This window comes from Saccoglossus kowalevskii, chromosome 12, assembly GCF_978046115.1.
Source record: "Saccoglossus kowalevskii chromosome 12, keSacKowa6.1, whole genome shotgun sequence".
NCBI lineage: Eukaryota > Metazoa > Hemichordata > Enteropneusta > Harrimaniidae > Saccoglossus > Saccoglossus kowalevskii.
The window spans coordinates 35,749,197-35,764,301 of NC_140652.1; the positions used below are offsets into that span (position 1 = coordinate 35,749,197).

Below are 15,105 nucleotides of genomic sequence, written 5' to 3' on the forward strand. Positions count from 1 at the left end.
TTCAATTTTGGTTAAAAAAACATTTAATAGATTGAATTTCTATGAACAACTGATCTTAATACTTATTTCTGTCTACAAACTTGCAGGGGTCAACCTATTTCACCTTCTGAATCAAAGACACTCCATAACACATGTGATGTTGAATTAATTTATGAGTCCACTAAATACTGTGTACAAGTCTCAAAGCAAGGACCAAATAGTTATTTTCTTGTATTAAATAATTCTTCTATGGAAGTTGACGTCTATAGGTAAGTATCTCATCATGTATAAACGTGGTGATTCTTAAACCTTGGTTACTGTCATTAGGTGTCTGAGCCTGCTTAATGATGATCAACATTGAAACTAACGTGTCAGTATTATGATAGGAAAATGCAGGGGCTGATCCGGACACCCAGCCTATTACGGCTGTGCAATATTCAGATTCACCAGAATTTGAATGGCATGACAAATATTTCAGTCTTCGACAGTACTCGGATTCAAAACCTGGATCTGCCACTGAGATGATCACGATGGTCACACAGCTGTGTTTTGTAGTTTCAAACTTGGAATAATAATGTTTTATTGCATCTTTAGAAATAACTTTTCTATCCGTGTACAGCAATAAAGTAATTTATAAAATAAAGTATATGATATTTTATATGAATATGATATCTGTGGCAAAATATATGCACTGTTTGCACTTGCATGTGACACATAAAATGAAAACTTCTGTGTATATTTGGACATACGATGACGTCATCATCATTTATTATTGTAATACAGAGATTTTTTAATGTTCTAAATATTTCACTTTAAGCATGTTTTCAATTCAGCTACCATTAACTGTTACGAATGTTTTCGTTCTCTTTTTCTAGACATAGAGATGGTAGTTTGTTGGTTTCCTGTGATGGTCATAGTTATACAACTTACATGAAAGAAGAAGTAGACAGGTACCTTTAGTTTTCTTCATCGTCTTAAAATTGTCACATTTATTGGAAGCCATTAAACTACATTCTTTTATGATTGCTAAAAAAATTAAAAATTACATGCAAGATTTTTTAAATGATAATCTGAAGATTACCCATCACATTATCAGAATTCAGCATAAATTTTTAGTTCCCATTAACGTAGGTCCTTTAATTTCCATTAATATAGGTCTGCTATGTACTCTTAGTTTGTTACTTGTACATGTGTAGATAAAATATTTAGATATATTATTGCATTGTTTCAAAACTTTTGTACTCACTCTTACCTTGCCAAGAAAAGATCTTTACTGTCTGCTTATTCATCCATCCATTTGTTATTTAATCTAGATTCTCATTAAATATGGTACCGGTAGTAATAGTTATACTATGTTTATTATCACATCATCTTCTGACGTTTTTTTTTATTCAATTTTGCATTCCATGAATACAGGTGATATGTTAACACAAATCTCATTTTAGGTATCGAGTTGTGATTGGAAATAAAACTTGCATCTTTGAAAAGGAGAACGATCCATCTATTTTACGTAGTCCATCAGCTGGTAAGCTTATCAAGTATTTAGTTGATGACGGTGATCATGTCTTCGCTGGTCAGTCCTACGCTGAGATAGAAGTTATGAAAATGTGCATGTCACTCACTATCAATGAAAATGGATGGTAAGTTCAAGTTCAAGGAGTTTAATTAATATAATAAAATAAAATAAAATAATTAATTATTTCCCTTTCTATGTAAATTACGTATGTATTTAAAAGCTTATAAGCCTAACAGAGAGGGTAATACTTGGAAATCAATTAAACTTTGGATTTCTGACACACATGGTCATTCATTGGAGATGCCTATTCTTGTGTTGTATATGTCTGAATGTGATGGTCTTTATTTACTGTTTATGCATTTTTAATACAAACTGTGTTTTTGTTTTTTTCAGTTTAATGTATGTGAAGCGTCCTGGTGCTGTATTTGAACAAGGCAGTATTATAGCTAATCTAAATTTAGATGATCCAACACGTGTCAACAAGGTTTGTATCATATGCAACTACCGTACCCTGTATGTGTACCCTTACATACCTCCATACTCAAAGCAAAGCACAAACTATAAACAATCAGTTAAATTGCACTCAGTTATATTCTCAATTATTTCACATAATTGTCCCAATAAAGCTAGAGGATATCTCTAAATGGAATTCAAGTCAAGAGACACACTCGTAAAAATTTGATTTGGCTTTGCATCTACAGCTAAAATACACTTTTTACAAAACAACACAATAAAAAATTGATACTACTTTGGTGAGATTACTTTTATCATTTGTTTAATCCCAACACTACATGTATTTTCAAATTCAACCATTATAGGTGCACCCCATCCAGTCTTGTCTTGGTGGGATTACAAACTGAATTGCTAAATGTTGTTTGCATTTCATTTTACATAAGAGTATGCACTTCTAATGGAACAAATATGGTCAATTTGTTTTTTTCATTTTTATTATTATATTCTTAATATCATTTTTAGGCACAGCCATATGCAGGGGTTTTCCCTGAACCCAAAGCAAAGCATCAAACACATGGAATCAAACTACATCAGATATTTACAAAAAGTAAGGAGTCTTTGGCAAATATTATGAATGGATACTGCTTACCAGATGAGTATTTCCTGGCAAAGGTAAGAAGTTACATGTTGGTTGTATCTTGTTTTCACTGGTATACACTAGTGTAAAAAGTGAAGGTAAGAAGTTACATGTTGGTTGTATCTTGTTTTCACTGGTATACACTAGTGTAAAAAGTGAAGGTAAGAAGTTACATGTTGGTTGTATCTTGTTTTCACTGGTATACACTAGTGTAAAAAGTGAAGGTAAGAAGTTACATGTTGGTTGTATCTTGTTTTCACTGGTATACACTAGTGTAAAAAGTGAAGGTAAGAAGTTACATGTTGGTTGTATCTTGTTTTCACTGGTATACACTAGTGTAAAAAGTGAAGGTAAGAAGTTACATGTTGGTTGTATCTTGTTTTCACTGGTATACACTAGTGTAAAAAGTGAAGGTAAGAAGTTACATGTTGGTTGTATCTTGTTTTCACTGGTATACACTAGTGTAAAAAGTGAAGGTAAGAAGTTACATGTTGGTTGTATCTTGTTTTCACTGGTATACACTAGTGTAAAAAGTGAAGGTAAGAAGTTACATGTTGGTTGTATCTTGTTTTCACTGGTATACACTAGTGTAAAAAGTGAAGAATAGTTGATAGTGGTAACATTTTTAGTGTTAAAGTTTAGTTGAAAATAGTAACACTAGTAAGTACTAGCATTGATGATTTAAATCTGGTTGATAGTGTAACACTAGTTAAGGTTAGTATTGAATGAAATATAGTTAATGGAGGTAACACTAGTTAAGGTTAGTATTGAATGAAATATAGTTAATGGAGGTAACACTGGAGGCACTTTACCTTGTTATTGTTTTATAACTGAAGAACTAACATATCCTGTGTAGATGAGTGAAATATTGTTGATATTGGCAACACTGATACAAACTTCTTTTGATAAGGTAAATCAAGCTGATTGGCAACACTGGTGAAAACTGGTATACACTATTGGTATTGGAATCTAATTTAATCAAGTAAAGTGTAATTGAAAAATGTAGTGCAAGTTAGTCAAATCTAGCTTTAGGTGTTAACACAAGAACAATGAATGCGAAATGTGAGAAAAAGTGAAAGAAAAAAAAATTAAAACTTTTATGGCAAGTTAAAGAGAAGTACAGTCAGCCATTACTTATCATAACTAGTATACGCTGGTTATTTGATGACATCATGAACGGTTTTCATTACAAATTACATTATTTGACTAGATTAACTATCTATAATAACATTTGTTCCTATTAGTGTCGTCAGACTGTAGAGACATTGATGAAGTGTTTACGAGATCCAGCATTGCCATTATTGGAAATGCAAGAAATGATATCCAGTATATCAGGAAGAATCCCTGTTCCTGTTGAGAAAGGGATTAAGAAATTACTTGCATCGTATAGTAGCAACATTACATCAGTGCTGTGTCAATTTCCAAGTCAACAGGTGAGAACCAGTCCAAACCAGTTTAATCTGGTTTTGAACAGGCTTACTGAGAGGCATCCAGTTTAGCATGGGAAAGGAGGTCAACAGTCAAGTGCCAGTCTGAACCATTTTTTCTGCTAATGTCATTAAGTTTAGTATTATATTTTATGTTTTCAATGTTTGCAATTATAATAAGTAAAAGGCTGGAACACATTGAAGTTAGGACCAATAAAGTAAGACAAACATGGGTGGGTTTGAAGTGTATGCACAGGAGTTGTGTGTAAAAGCATATTCTATTACTAATGTATTAGCGTATAGCAATCTTGTATTCACAAAGTATCAACAATTTCTAAAAATTTTTAGGGAACACGGTTTATCAATCTTGACCTGACCCAGTATACTATTATGCTAATACGAGAATATCGCAAAGTATGCACAAAAGTATACCTTGTGGTATTCATGTCACAGTGAGAACCTTATTATTATACATCTTTTGAAACTTGTTTGTGTTCTGTGATGGGGTTGTATTTCCATCACACACGTCTGCATCTGAACTGTAAAACGTGACATGAATTCAAACCTGTTCTTAAAACTTTCTACTGTTTCTAGTGTCAGATGTATAACAAAAGCACTACATATATGAACAAGCATCAGAAAGTTTTTGTTTTAGTCATTGTTATCACAACATAGAAGAATGCTTTATTGCTATTTTATTTTGCTGAAAACATTTCTGCAGCATTTGTGTATTGTTTAGCGCTGTGTTTGGAACATGTGATGTCATGGTTTGATAATTATGTTAATTATTTTGTTTGCAGATTGCTAATGTTATTGATAGATTGGCAGCAACTCTTAATAAACGAGCAGATAGGGAAGCCTTCTTCATGCACACACAGGGAATTGTACAGTTAGTACAAAGGTAAGCAACTCTCAATAAACGAGCAGATAGGGAAGCCTTCTTTATGCACACACAGGGAATTGTACAGTTAGTAAAAAAGTAAGCGACTCTGAATAAACAAGCAGATAGGGATGCTTTTTTCATGAACACACAAAATCGTACAGTTAGTACAAAGGTAAGCAAATCTCAATAAACGAGCAGATAGGGATGCTTTCTTCATGCACACACAGGGAATCGTACAGTTAGTACAAAGGTAAGCAAATCTCAATAAACGAGCAGATAGGGATGCTTTCTTCATGCACACACAGGGAATCGTACAGTTAGTACAAAAGTAAGCAACTCTCAATAAACGAGCAGATAGGGAAACATTGACTGATCATATAAATCATGTTGTACATATGCAAATGCATTTGTTTGACAGTCAGATTCAGTATGGCTAAATTGCCATTTTAACATTTTTTGCTCTTGATCATATTTGGCAAAATATCATGACTACATTAATGCCACTTTTTGATTGCAGATATCGTAATGGTATTCGTGGTCATATGCGTTCTGTAGTACAAGAATTACTTCGTATGTACATACAAGTGGAATCTCAGTTTCAACAGGTTCCCTACGATAAATGTATACTGGCATTGCGTGACAAGCATAAAGGTCGAATGTCAGAGGTTGTGACCTACATTTATTCACATTCCATGGTTGCTAAGAAGAATACGCTGATTATATTACTTATTGTGAGTATACTATATGAGGGCGCACTTATTTTCATTTTAGCTGGTGGGCAATAACTGGTTAGCAGTAACAACCAGTCATTTGCAGCTGCAGATAACATTGTCATTAATAATGTTGTTGTACATCTATGTGTCCTGGCTAATTAAACAACTTGTGTGCAATATTGTCACAGTAGATTATCCACTAGTAGGCATCATTTCATGTTTGACTTACCAATATATTTTGGCATAACTGTTATATAATAGTGTATTACATAATGTACATGTCACCATCCAAACAATATGTTTTGACATTATTCATATAGTAATAATACTTGGTCATTGACATTGACCTTACCATAACATTTTGAGTTATACAGATACACAAACAAATGCTGGCAAAAACATAACTTTCTTGGCAGAGATGAATAACAAATTCATTTAAAAGAAGAAATATATTAAATACATTGTATAATGTCTGGAAAAATGTTGGGAATTCAGAAGGTGCATGGAAAAGTGTTAAAATTTGGAAAAAATCTAGAGTAGCAACATACGTGTAGAGTAACATTCTGTGAATTTCTGTGAAATGGAGAGAACACTACTGTATGTACAGTTTTTATTTATTCATAGGACCATCTATGTGGAAAAGAGTCAGGACTGACAGATGATCTTAGTTCCATCCTCAATGAGCTGACTACACTGAATAAAGTAGAGAATGCTAAAGTAGCTCTTAGAGCTCGACAGGTCAGTGTTCTATTCGAAAGTAGCTCTCAGATCTAGACAGGTCAGTGTTCTATTCTAAAGTAGCACTCAGATCTAGATAAGTCAGTGTTCTATTCTATTCTAAAGTAGCGCGCAGATCTAGACAGGTCAGTGTTCTATTGTAAAGTAGCTCTCAGATCTAGACAGGTCAGTGTTCTATTGTAAAGTAGCTCTCAGATCTAGACAGGTCAGTGTTCTATTGTAAAGTAGCTCTCAGATCTAGACAGGTCTGTATTCTATTCTAAAGTAGCTCTCAGATCTAGACAGGTCAGTGTTCTATTCTAAAGTAGCTCTCAGATCTAGACAGGTCAGTGTTCTATTCTAAAGTAGCTATCAGAGCTAGGTAGGTCAGTGTTCTATTCTAAAGTAGCACCCAGATCTAGACAGGTCAGTGTTCTATTCTAAAGTAGCACCCAGATCTAGACAGGTCAGTGTTCTATTCTAAAGTAGCTCTCAGATCTAGACAGGTCAGTGTTCTATTCTAAAGTAGCTCTCAGATCTAGACAGGTCAGTGTTCTATTCTAAAGTAGCACTCAGATCTAGATAGGTCAGTGTTCTATTCTATTCTAAAGTAGCGCGCAGATCTAGACAGGTCAGTGTTCTATTATTGTAAAGTAGCTCTCAGATCTAGACAGGTCAGTGTTCTATTCTAAAGTAGCTCTCAGATCTAGACAGGTCAGTGTTCTATTCTAAAGTAGCTCTCAGATCTAGACAGGTCAGTGTTCTATTCTAAAGTAGCTCTCAGATCTAAACTGTCGCATATACAGTCTGGTCTGTGAAACTGTCAACTACAGTAGTTGTCAACATTATCTGTTGCATGCATATACACACATTCCAACTTTATTTCAGGTTCTTATCGCTGCTCATCAACCATCATATGAATTACGACGCAATCAAGTGGAGTCCATCTTTCTATCTGCCATTGACATGTATGGGCATCAGTTTTGTCCTGATAATCTTAAGAAGCTCATCATGTCAGAGACAGCCATCTTTGATGTTTTGCCAGATTTCTTTTTCCATAGTAACCTGGTTGTTAGGATGGCGGCCATTGAGGTGAGAATTTCTTACTTAGACAGAAATTATTACAAAAGTTTTTGTGATACTGTGAACTAAATATTTGTCTTTTCAGTAGTGCTTAATTGTGCTTCTTCAAATTAATTAATACACCTCAAAAACGAATTGTGATTTTTGATATTAATAGTATCAGATGTTAAATTCGTAGATCTGAAAATATGTTGTATCTTTCTGTATTTGTCAGGTCAGCATATATACTCCATTTCCATTTTTACTCAAGTGTGGCATTTTTGTTTTGTCCTTTTCTTTGATTTCTGTTCTCAAGTTTACCTGTGCTGCATTGAGTGTATATTGTTTGATTGAATTGTCTTGATTTCTGTTTTTAGGTTTATGTGCGCCGTGCATATATAGCATATGAGTTGAATTGTTTGCAGCATCACCAGTTGAAAAATGGTCTCTGTGTCGTGGAGTTTCAGTTTATGTTGCCAACATCACATCCAAACAGGTCAGTAGCTGAAACATAAGTTTATAGTAAACATGTCTTTGTGCAGAATATGTTGAATGAAATTAGGTCAGGAATCCCTAGGTCAGATGAGATTAATTATGCACTCCCTAGGTCAGATGAAATGAATTATGCACTCCCTAGGTCAGATGAAATGAATTATGTACCTCCTAGGTCAGATGAAATGAATTATGTACTTCCTAGGTCAGATGAAATGAATTATGTACTCCCTAGGTCAGATGAAATGAATTATGTACCTCCTAGGTCAGATGAAATGAATTATGTACTTCCTAGGTCAGATGAAATGAATTATGTACTCCCTAGGTCAGATGAAATGAATTATGTACCCCCTAGGTCAGATGAAGTGAGTTATGTACTCCCTAGGTCAGATGAAATGAATTATGTACTCCCTAGGTCAGATGAAATGAATTATGTACTTCCTAGGTCAGATGAAATGAATTATGTACTCCCTAGGTCAGATGAAATGAATTATGTACCTCCTAGGTCAGATGAAATGAATTATGTACCTCCTAGGTCAGATGAAATGAATTATGTACCCCTAGGTCAGATAAAATTAATTATGTACCTCCTAGGTCAGATGAAATGAATTATGTACCTCCTAGGTCAGATGAAATGAATTATGTACCTCCTAGGTCAGATGAAATGAATTATGTACTTCCTAGGTCAGATGAAATGAATTATGTACCTCCTAGGTCAGATGAAATGAATTATGTACCTCCTAGGTCAGATGAAATGAATTATGTACTTCCTAGGTCAGATGAAATGAATTATGTACCTCCTAGGTCAGATGAAATGAATTATGTACCTCCTAGGTCAGATGAAATGAATTATGTACTTCCTAGGTCAGATGAAATGAATTATGTACTTCCTAGGTCAGATGAAATGAATTATGTACCTCCTAGGTCAGATGAAATGAATTATGTACCCCTAGGTCAGATAAAATGAATTATGTACCTCCTAGGTCAGATGAAATGAATTATGTACCCCTAGGTCAGATAAAATTAATTATGTACCTCCTAGGTCAGATGAAATGAATTATGTACTTCCTAGGTCAGATGAAATGAATTATGTACCTCCTAGGTCAGATGAAATGAATTATGTACCTCCTAGGTCAGATGAAATGAATTATGTACTTCCTAGGTCAGATGAAATGAATTATGTACCTCCTAGGTCAGATGAAATGAATTATGTACCCCTAGGTCAGATAAAATGAATTATGTACCTCCTAGGTCAGATGAAATGAATTATGTACCCCTAGGTCAGATAAAATTAATTATGTACCTCCTAGGTCAGATGAAATGAATTATGTACCTCCTAGGTCAGATGAAATGAATTATGTACCCCTAGGTCAGATAAAATTAATTATGTACCTCCTAGGTCAGATAAAATGAATTATGTACCTCCTAGGTCAGATGAAATGAATTATGTACCCCTAGGTCAGATAAAATTAATTATGTACCTCCTAGGTCAGATGAAATGAATTATGTACCCCTAGGTCAGATAAAATTAATTATGTACCTCCTAGGTCAGATGAAATGAATTATGTACCTCCTAGGTCAGATGAAATGAATTATGTACCCCTAGGTCAGATAAAATTAATTATGTACCTCCTAGGTCAGATAAAATGAATTATGTACCTCCTAGGTCAGATGAAATGAATTATGTACCTCCTAGGTCAGATGAAATGAATTATGTACCTCCTAGGTCAGATAAAATGAATTATGTACCCCTAGGTCAGATAAAATTAATTATGTACCTCCTAGGTCAGATGAAATGAATTATGTACCTCCTAGGTCAGATGAAATGAATTATGTACCTCCTAGGTCAGATGAAATGAATTATGTACCTCCTAGGTCAGATAAAATGAATTATGTACCCCTAGGTCAGATAAAATTAATTATGTACCTCCTAGGTCAGATGAAATGAATTATGTACCTCCTAGGTCAGATGAAATGAATTATATACCCCTAGGTCAGATGAAATGAATTATGTACCTCCTAGGTCAGATGAAATGAATTATGTACCCCTAGGTCAGATGAAATGAATTATGTACCTCCTAGGTCAGATGAAATGAATTATGTACCCCTAGGTCAGATAAAATTAATTATGTACCCCCTAGATCAGGTGAAATGGATTGTGTACTCTCTAGGTCAGATGAAATGAATTATGTACCTCCTAGGTCAGATGAAATGAATTATGTACTTCCTAGGTCAGATGAAATGAATTATGTACCTCCTAGGTCAGATGAAATGAATTATGTACCCCTAGGTCAGATAAAATTAATTATGTACCCCCTAGATCAGGTGAAATGGATTGTGTACTCTCTAGGTCAGATGAAATGAATTATGTACCTCCTAGGTCAGATGAAATGAATTATGTACCCCTAGGTCAGATAAAATTAATTATGTACCCCCTAGATCAGGTGAAATGGATTGTGTACTCCCTAGGTCAGATAAAATGAATTATGTACTCCCTAGGTCTAATAAAATGAATTATGTACTTCCTAGGTCAGATGAAGTAAATTATATACTCCCTAGATCAGATGAAATGAATTATGTACTCCCTAGTTCAGATGAAATGAATTATGTACTCCCTAGGTCAGATGAAGTGAGTTATGTACTCCCTAGGTCAGATAAGATTAACAATATACTCTATATGTCATTTAATGATGTTCTCCCCAGGTCAAATAAGATAAACTTTGTACTCTGTAGGTCAGATAAAATGAATTATGTACTCCGTAGGTCAGATAAAATGAATTATGTACTCCCTAGGTCAGATGAAATGAATTATGTACTCCCTAGGTCAGATGAAATGAATTATGTACTCCCTAGGTCAGATGAAATGAATTATGTACTCCCTAGGTCAGATGAAATGAATTATGTACTCCCTAGGTCAGATGAAATGAATTATGTACTCCCTAGGTCAGATGAAGTAAATTGTGTACTCCCTATTATATTAATCATGTACTTCCTTGGTCAGATAAGATTGGCAGTATACTCTATATGTCATTTAATGATGTTCTGCCTGAGTGAAATAAGATAAACTTTGTACTTTGTAGGTTGATTGAGATTAACCCTGTACTCCCTATGACAGTTGAAATTAACACTGTATATCCTGTGTCAACTTGTATTCATTGATGCATCATTGGCTGATGAACCATTCATATCAATAATGTTGTATATATTTATATTTAATTATGTGCATTGCATTCACTATGATCATCCTCATTCACTTTAAGGGTTTGTTATCCCATAATTACTCAAAATTTGTATGACAGAAACCCAAAATTAACAAATCAAATTTAACCCCAAAAAATTCTAAGAAACAGTAGTATTTGTCTGTCACATGTGAGAGCGCTATATAATCAAACTTTGGTTTGAGGTTCATCTCATGAGAGCAGACTTTTCAATGGCAATAAACTGGAAGCATGGAAGTTATTATTGGAGGAGAGAGAATATTATTGCTCTGCCACCCACAATGATCACCGTTATTTAATTTTATATAATTTTTAGCTCCGCTGTCGACTTTGTCGAGCGGAGCTTATCATATGAGTGATTGTCCGTCGTCGCCGTCGTCCGTGTCAATGTTTTACTTTGTCGACTTCTTCTTGAAAACTACAAGCCTAAATGCTTTGATACTTGGTGTCTATGTACCTTGGGTAGACCTCTCTTAGGTTTGTTCATTTCATGTTGATATCTTTAATTCTCTAATTTTGGTGAATATGTTTGTCATTTTTGGTAAAAACTGATATTTTCGACTTCTTGTTAAAAACCGCAAGTGCAATTGCTTTGATATTACATCTATAGGTACTACATGTGGACCTCTCTCAGATTTGTTAATTTTGTAATGATATCTTTAATTCTTTAATTTTGGTGAATATTTTTGTCATTTTTGGTAAAAACTGATATTTTCGACTTCTTGTTAAAAACCGCAAGTCCAATTGCTTTGATACTACATATATAGGTACTACATGTGGACCTCTCTCAGATTTGTTCATTTCGTGATGATATCTTCAATTCTCTAATTTTGGTGAATAATTTTGTCATTTTTGGTAAAAACTGATATTTTCGACTTCTTGTTAAAAACCGCAAGTGCAATTGCTTTGATATTACATATATAGGTACTACATGTGGACCTCTCTCAGATTTGTTCATTTTGTAATGATATCTTTAATTCTCTAATTTTGGTGAATATTTTTGTCATTTTTGGTAAAAACTGATATTTTCGACTTCTTGTTAAAAACCAAAAGTCCAATTGCTTTGATATTACATATATAGGTACTACATGTGGACCTCTCTCAGATTTGTTCATTTTGTAATGATATCTTTAATTCTCTAATTTTGGTGAATATTTTTGTCATTTTTGGTAAAAACTGATATTTTCGACTTCTTGTTAAAAACCGCAAGTGCAAATGCTTTGATATTACATATATAGGTACTACATGTGGATCTCTCTCAGATTTGTCCATTTTGTAATGATATCTTTAATTCTCTAATTTTGGTGAATATTTTTGTCATTTTTTGGTGAAAAGTGATATTTTCGACTTCTTGTTAAAAACCGCAAGTCCAATTGCTTTGATACTTACATATATAGGTACTACATGTGGACCTCTCTCAGATTTGTTTATTTCGTGATGATATCTTCAATTCTCTAATTTTGGTGAATATTTTTGTCATTTTTGGTAAAAAGTGATATTTTTGACTTCTTGTTGAAAACTGTATTAAAGTCCGATTGCTTTGATATTACATATATAGGTACTACATGTGGACCTCTCTCAGATTTGTTCGTTTTGTGATGATATCTTCAATTCTCTAATTAATTTATTTTGGTGAATATTTTTGTAATTTTTGGTAAAAAGTGATATTTTCGACTTCTAAGTTCTTGTTAAAAACTGTAAGTCCGATTGCTTTGATACTATTTATATTGTTCATTTTCTAATGATGTCTTCAGTTCTTTAATTGAAATGTGCATTGCTAACAGCGGAGCTATCTTAGCCGATAGGCTGCTTGTTTATTATTTTTTTTAAATTTAAATAAAGGCTTACAACCAATAGAAAGTTATGTTCATTTGTACCAAAGTTATCAAAACAAAAGTGGTCAAAGTGAAAATCATGTTTATTTCACCAGCACACATCAGCACACATAAAAAGGATCAGAGTTTCCAGGACATGTTTTTCTAGATTTAGAAGTCGGGTTATTTTGAGTATGTCAGCAAAGCCATCAACCATCTTTTGTAGAATAGTTATTTCAACCATACTACAGATATATACTGTTTTTTTTTGCACAATTAGAATTATGTTTTATCACAGAAATTATGAGTTCACCATGTTTTGTTGAGTAAATAACACTGCTGATCTTTATCTCAAAAACAAAAATCAGGGCACTCATGTTGATAAGAAAATACTGCTTTAATCACAAATTTTGAGAGTTGTTGCTGTGAACATTTTGTTGCTGTCTTACAACATGAAGTGTCAATGGCTTTCAGGAAAATGTGTTATTACGAATGTCATAAAGTCTTTTTCCTTTCTAGCACCTAAAACAAGTGGTTTACAGTGGATTGAGTTTGAAACAATGCAATTAAATCAGATTAAAAGTCATCTTTCTCCTCTAAACCTTCCATGCTGGGAGTAAATATGTCAAAGAAATGAGTTATTTAACAATATGTGATGGTGTGAGATCCCAGGGATTACAGACAAGGCCTTTATATGATGTGAATGAGGAAGATGCATGTCACATATGTGTGACATTTAACATTTTGTATCATTTAACAAATTGTAATGTTATTCCATCTTGTTCTCTTTGCACTCAAGTCATGTGACATTTCCACGTCAAAGGTAATAGTATTATAATATTATCTATAACTTTGAACCTGGTTTGTTGGAAGAGTTATTATTCCTTTCACATCAATATATCTCTTCTCACAAGTCATAGTAAATGTGTGTGTATTTTGTGGCATGTGGATCTTCTCATTATATATTTCACCTTATTTAATATTATTAAGCCAAATTGTTTTTAGTATAAGTAAATTGTAGATTGAATTGAATTGCTGTCTATTGTTGATGTTACTGCTACCAGTAATACATGATTTAGTAATTTAATTATATATACAGTGAGTATATGTTGAGATTTCACAATATTTGCTGATTCGTGAAAATATTTTCTCATGAATTGAGGATTAATTTTGATTTTGTAGAAGCTTCTGAAGGAATAAACTTTAAAATATTGTAGTACCTGATTCTCTTTGTTTTTATACTTATTTATACTTATTTATACTTGTATACATTTTTTATATTTGTCGTCTGGAGAAATGAAATCCAGTTATTCATCACAACCCATAGAAACACAATCTAAATCATAATGAATGTGTTTAGAAATGTGAATACATCAAACTGTACAAACTAGGTATTTTATTTTTTTGAAGAACTTGTCATGGGTTGTGAACTTTGAAGACAAATCTGCACATAAATAAAAATCTATAGGGATTTCGATAGAGGAAAAAAACTAAATAAATCTCACAAATATTTGATGAAAGACAATTATAGGAAGACAAATGTAACTCATAACTGAATGAAAGGAAAACCTAGTCTAAAGTATGGTGCTAGTTTAGATGTGTAGTTATGTTGAAAGGTAGACATGATTAAATCATGCGAGATATGTTTTACAGAAAACCATTATTTAAATTATTATCACAATCACTAGATAAGATTTAAGTGTACTTTGAACTACTATCATCTGAATAGCAATTATTATTTGCAAACTATTGTTACTGATCTATGCACGATGTTTGTTTTGTAAGCATTGATTGATTGTTTATTTCAACGCATGAGATGCTATAACTCCAAACTTTATTTTCTAGTCAGTATAATTGCATGTTTTGTAATTTATTTATTTTTTAATTAGTTTTTAATAACTTTTTTCACTGTATGTGTGCAATAGAATTAATTGTATGAATAAAACACATTCTGATTGGTTTGGCCGTGTAATGATGTAAATGAACAGTTGTACTCTGTGATTGCATTCAGGTTTGATAAACTCAAAATAAAAACAGGAACATATTGTCACTTTGCATGGCACTGCAAATTAACATAGAACAATATCATTTGTTTGTTGTCTTAGATTTCTAATGAAAAATGGTACCTAATGAATACATGGGGGGGGGGGGGGGGCTAATGCTCTTAGCATGCAGAACTGCTGGAGATTAATTT

The 15,105-nt window shown here is 33.2% G+C and overlaps 1 protein-coding gene across 4 annotated transcripts in view; it reads left to right on the forward strand.

Annotated features, from left to right (window-relative positions):
* LOC100370432 (acetyl-CoA carboxylase-like) overlaps positions 1-15,105 on the forward strand; it is a 111,417-nt gene that overhangs the window by 35,398 nt on the left and 60,914 nt on the right. For 3 of the 4 annotated variants that reach the window (XM_085506621.1, XM_085506618.1, XM_085506620.1), the window contains exons 16-27: positions 87-248; positions 855-929; positions 1,425-1,619; positions 1,889-1,979; positions 2,471-2,620; positions 3,830-4,018; positions 4,813-4,913; positions 5,413-5,626; positions 6,233-6,346; positions 7,214-7,417; positions 7,765-7,883; positions 13,711-13,734. In XM_085506621.1, coding sequence (XP_085362747.1) covers positions 87-248; positions 855-929; positions 1,425-1,619; positions 1,889-1,979; positions 2,471-2,620; positions 3,830-4,018; positions 4,813-4,913; positions 5,413-5,626; positions 6,233-6,346; positions 7,214-7,417; positions 7,765-7,883; positions 13,711-13,734 — 1,638 coding nt within the window. The remainder of the gene's footprint in view (positions 1-86; positions 249-854; positions 930-1,424; positions 1,620-1,888; positions 1,980-2,470; positions 2,621-3,829; positions 4,019-4,812; positions 4,914-5,412; positions 5,627-6,232; positions 6,347-7,213; positions 7,418-7,764; positions 7,884-13,710; positions 13,735-15,105) is intronic. The other variant, XM_085506619.1, reaches the window with a different exon arrangement.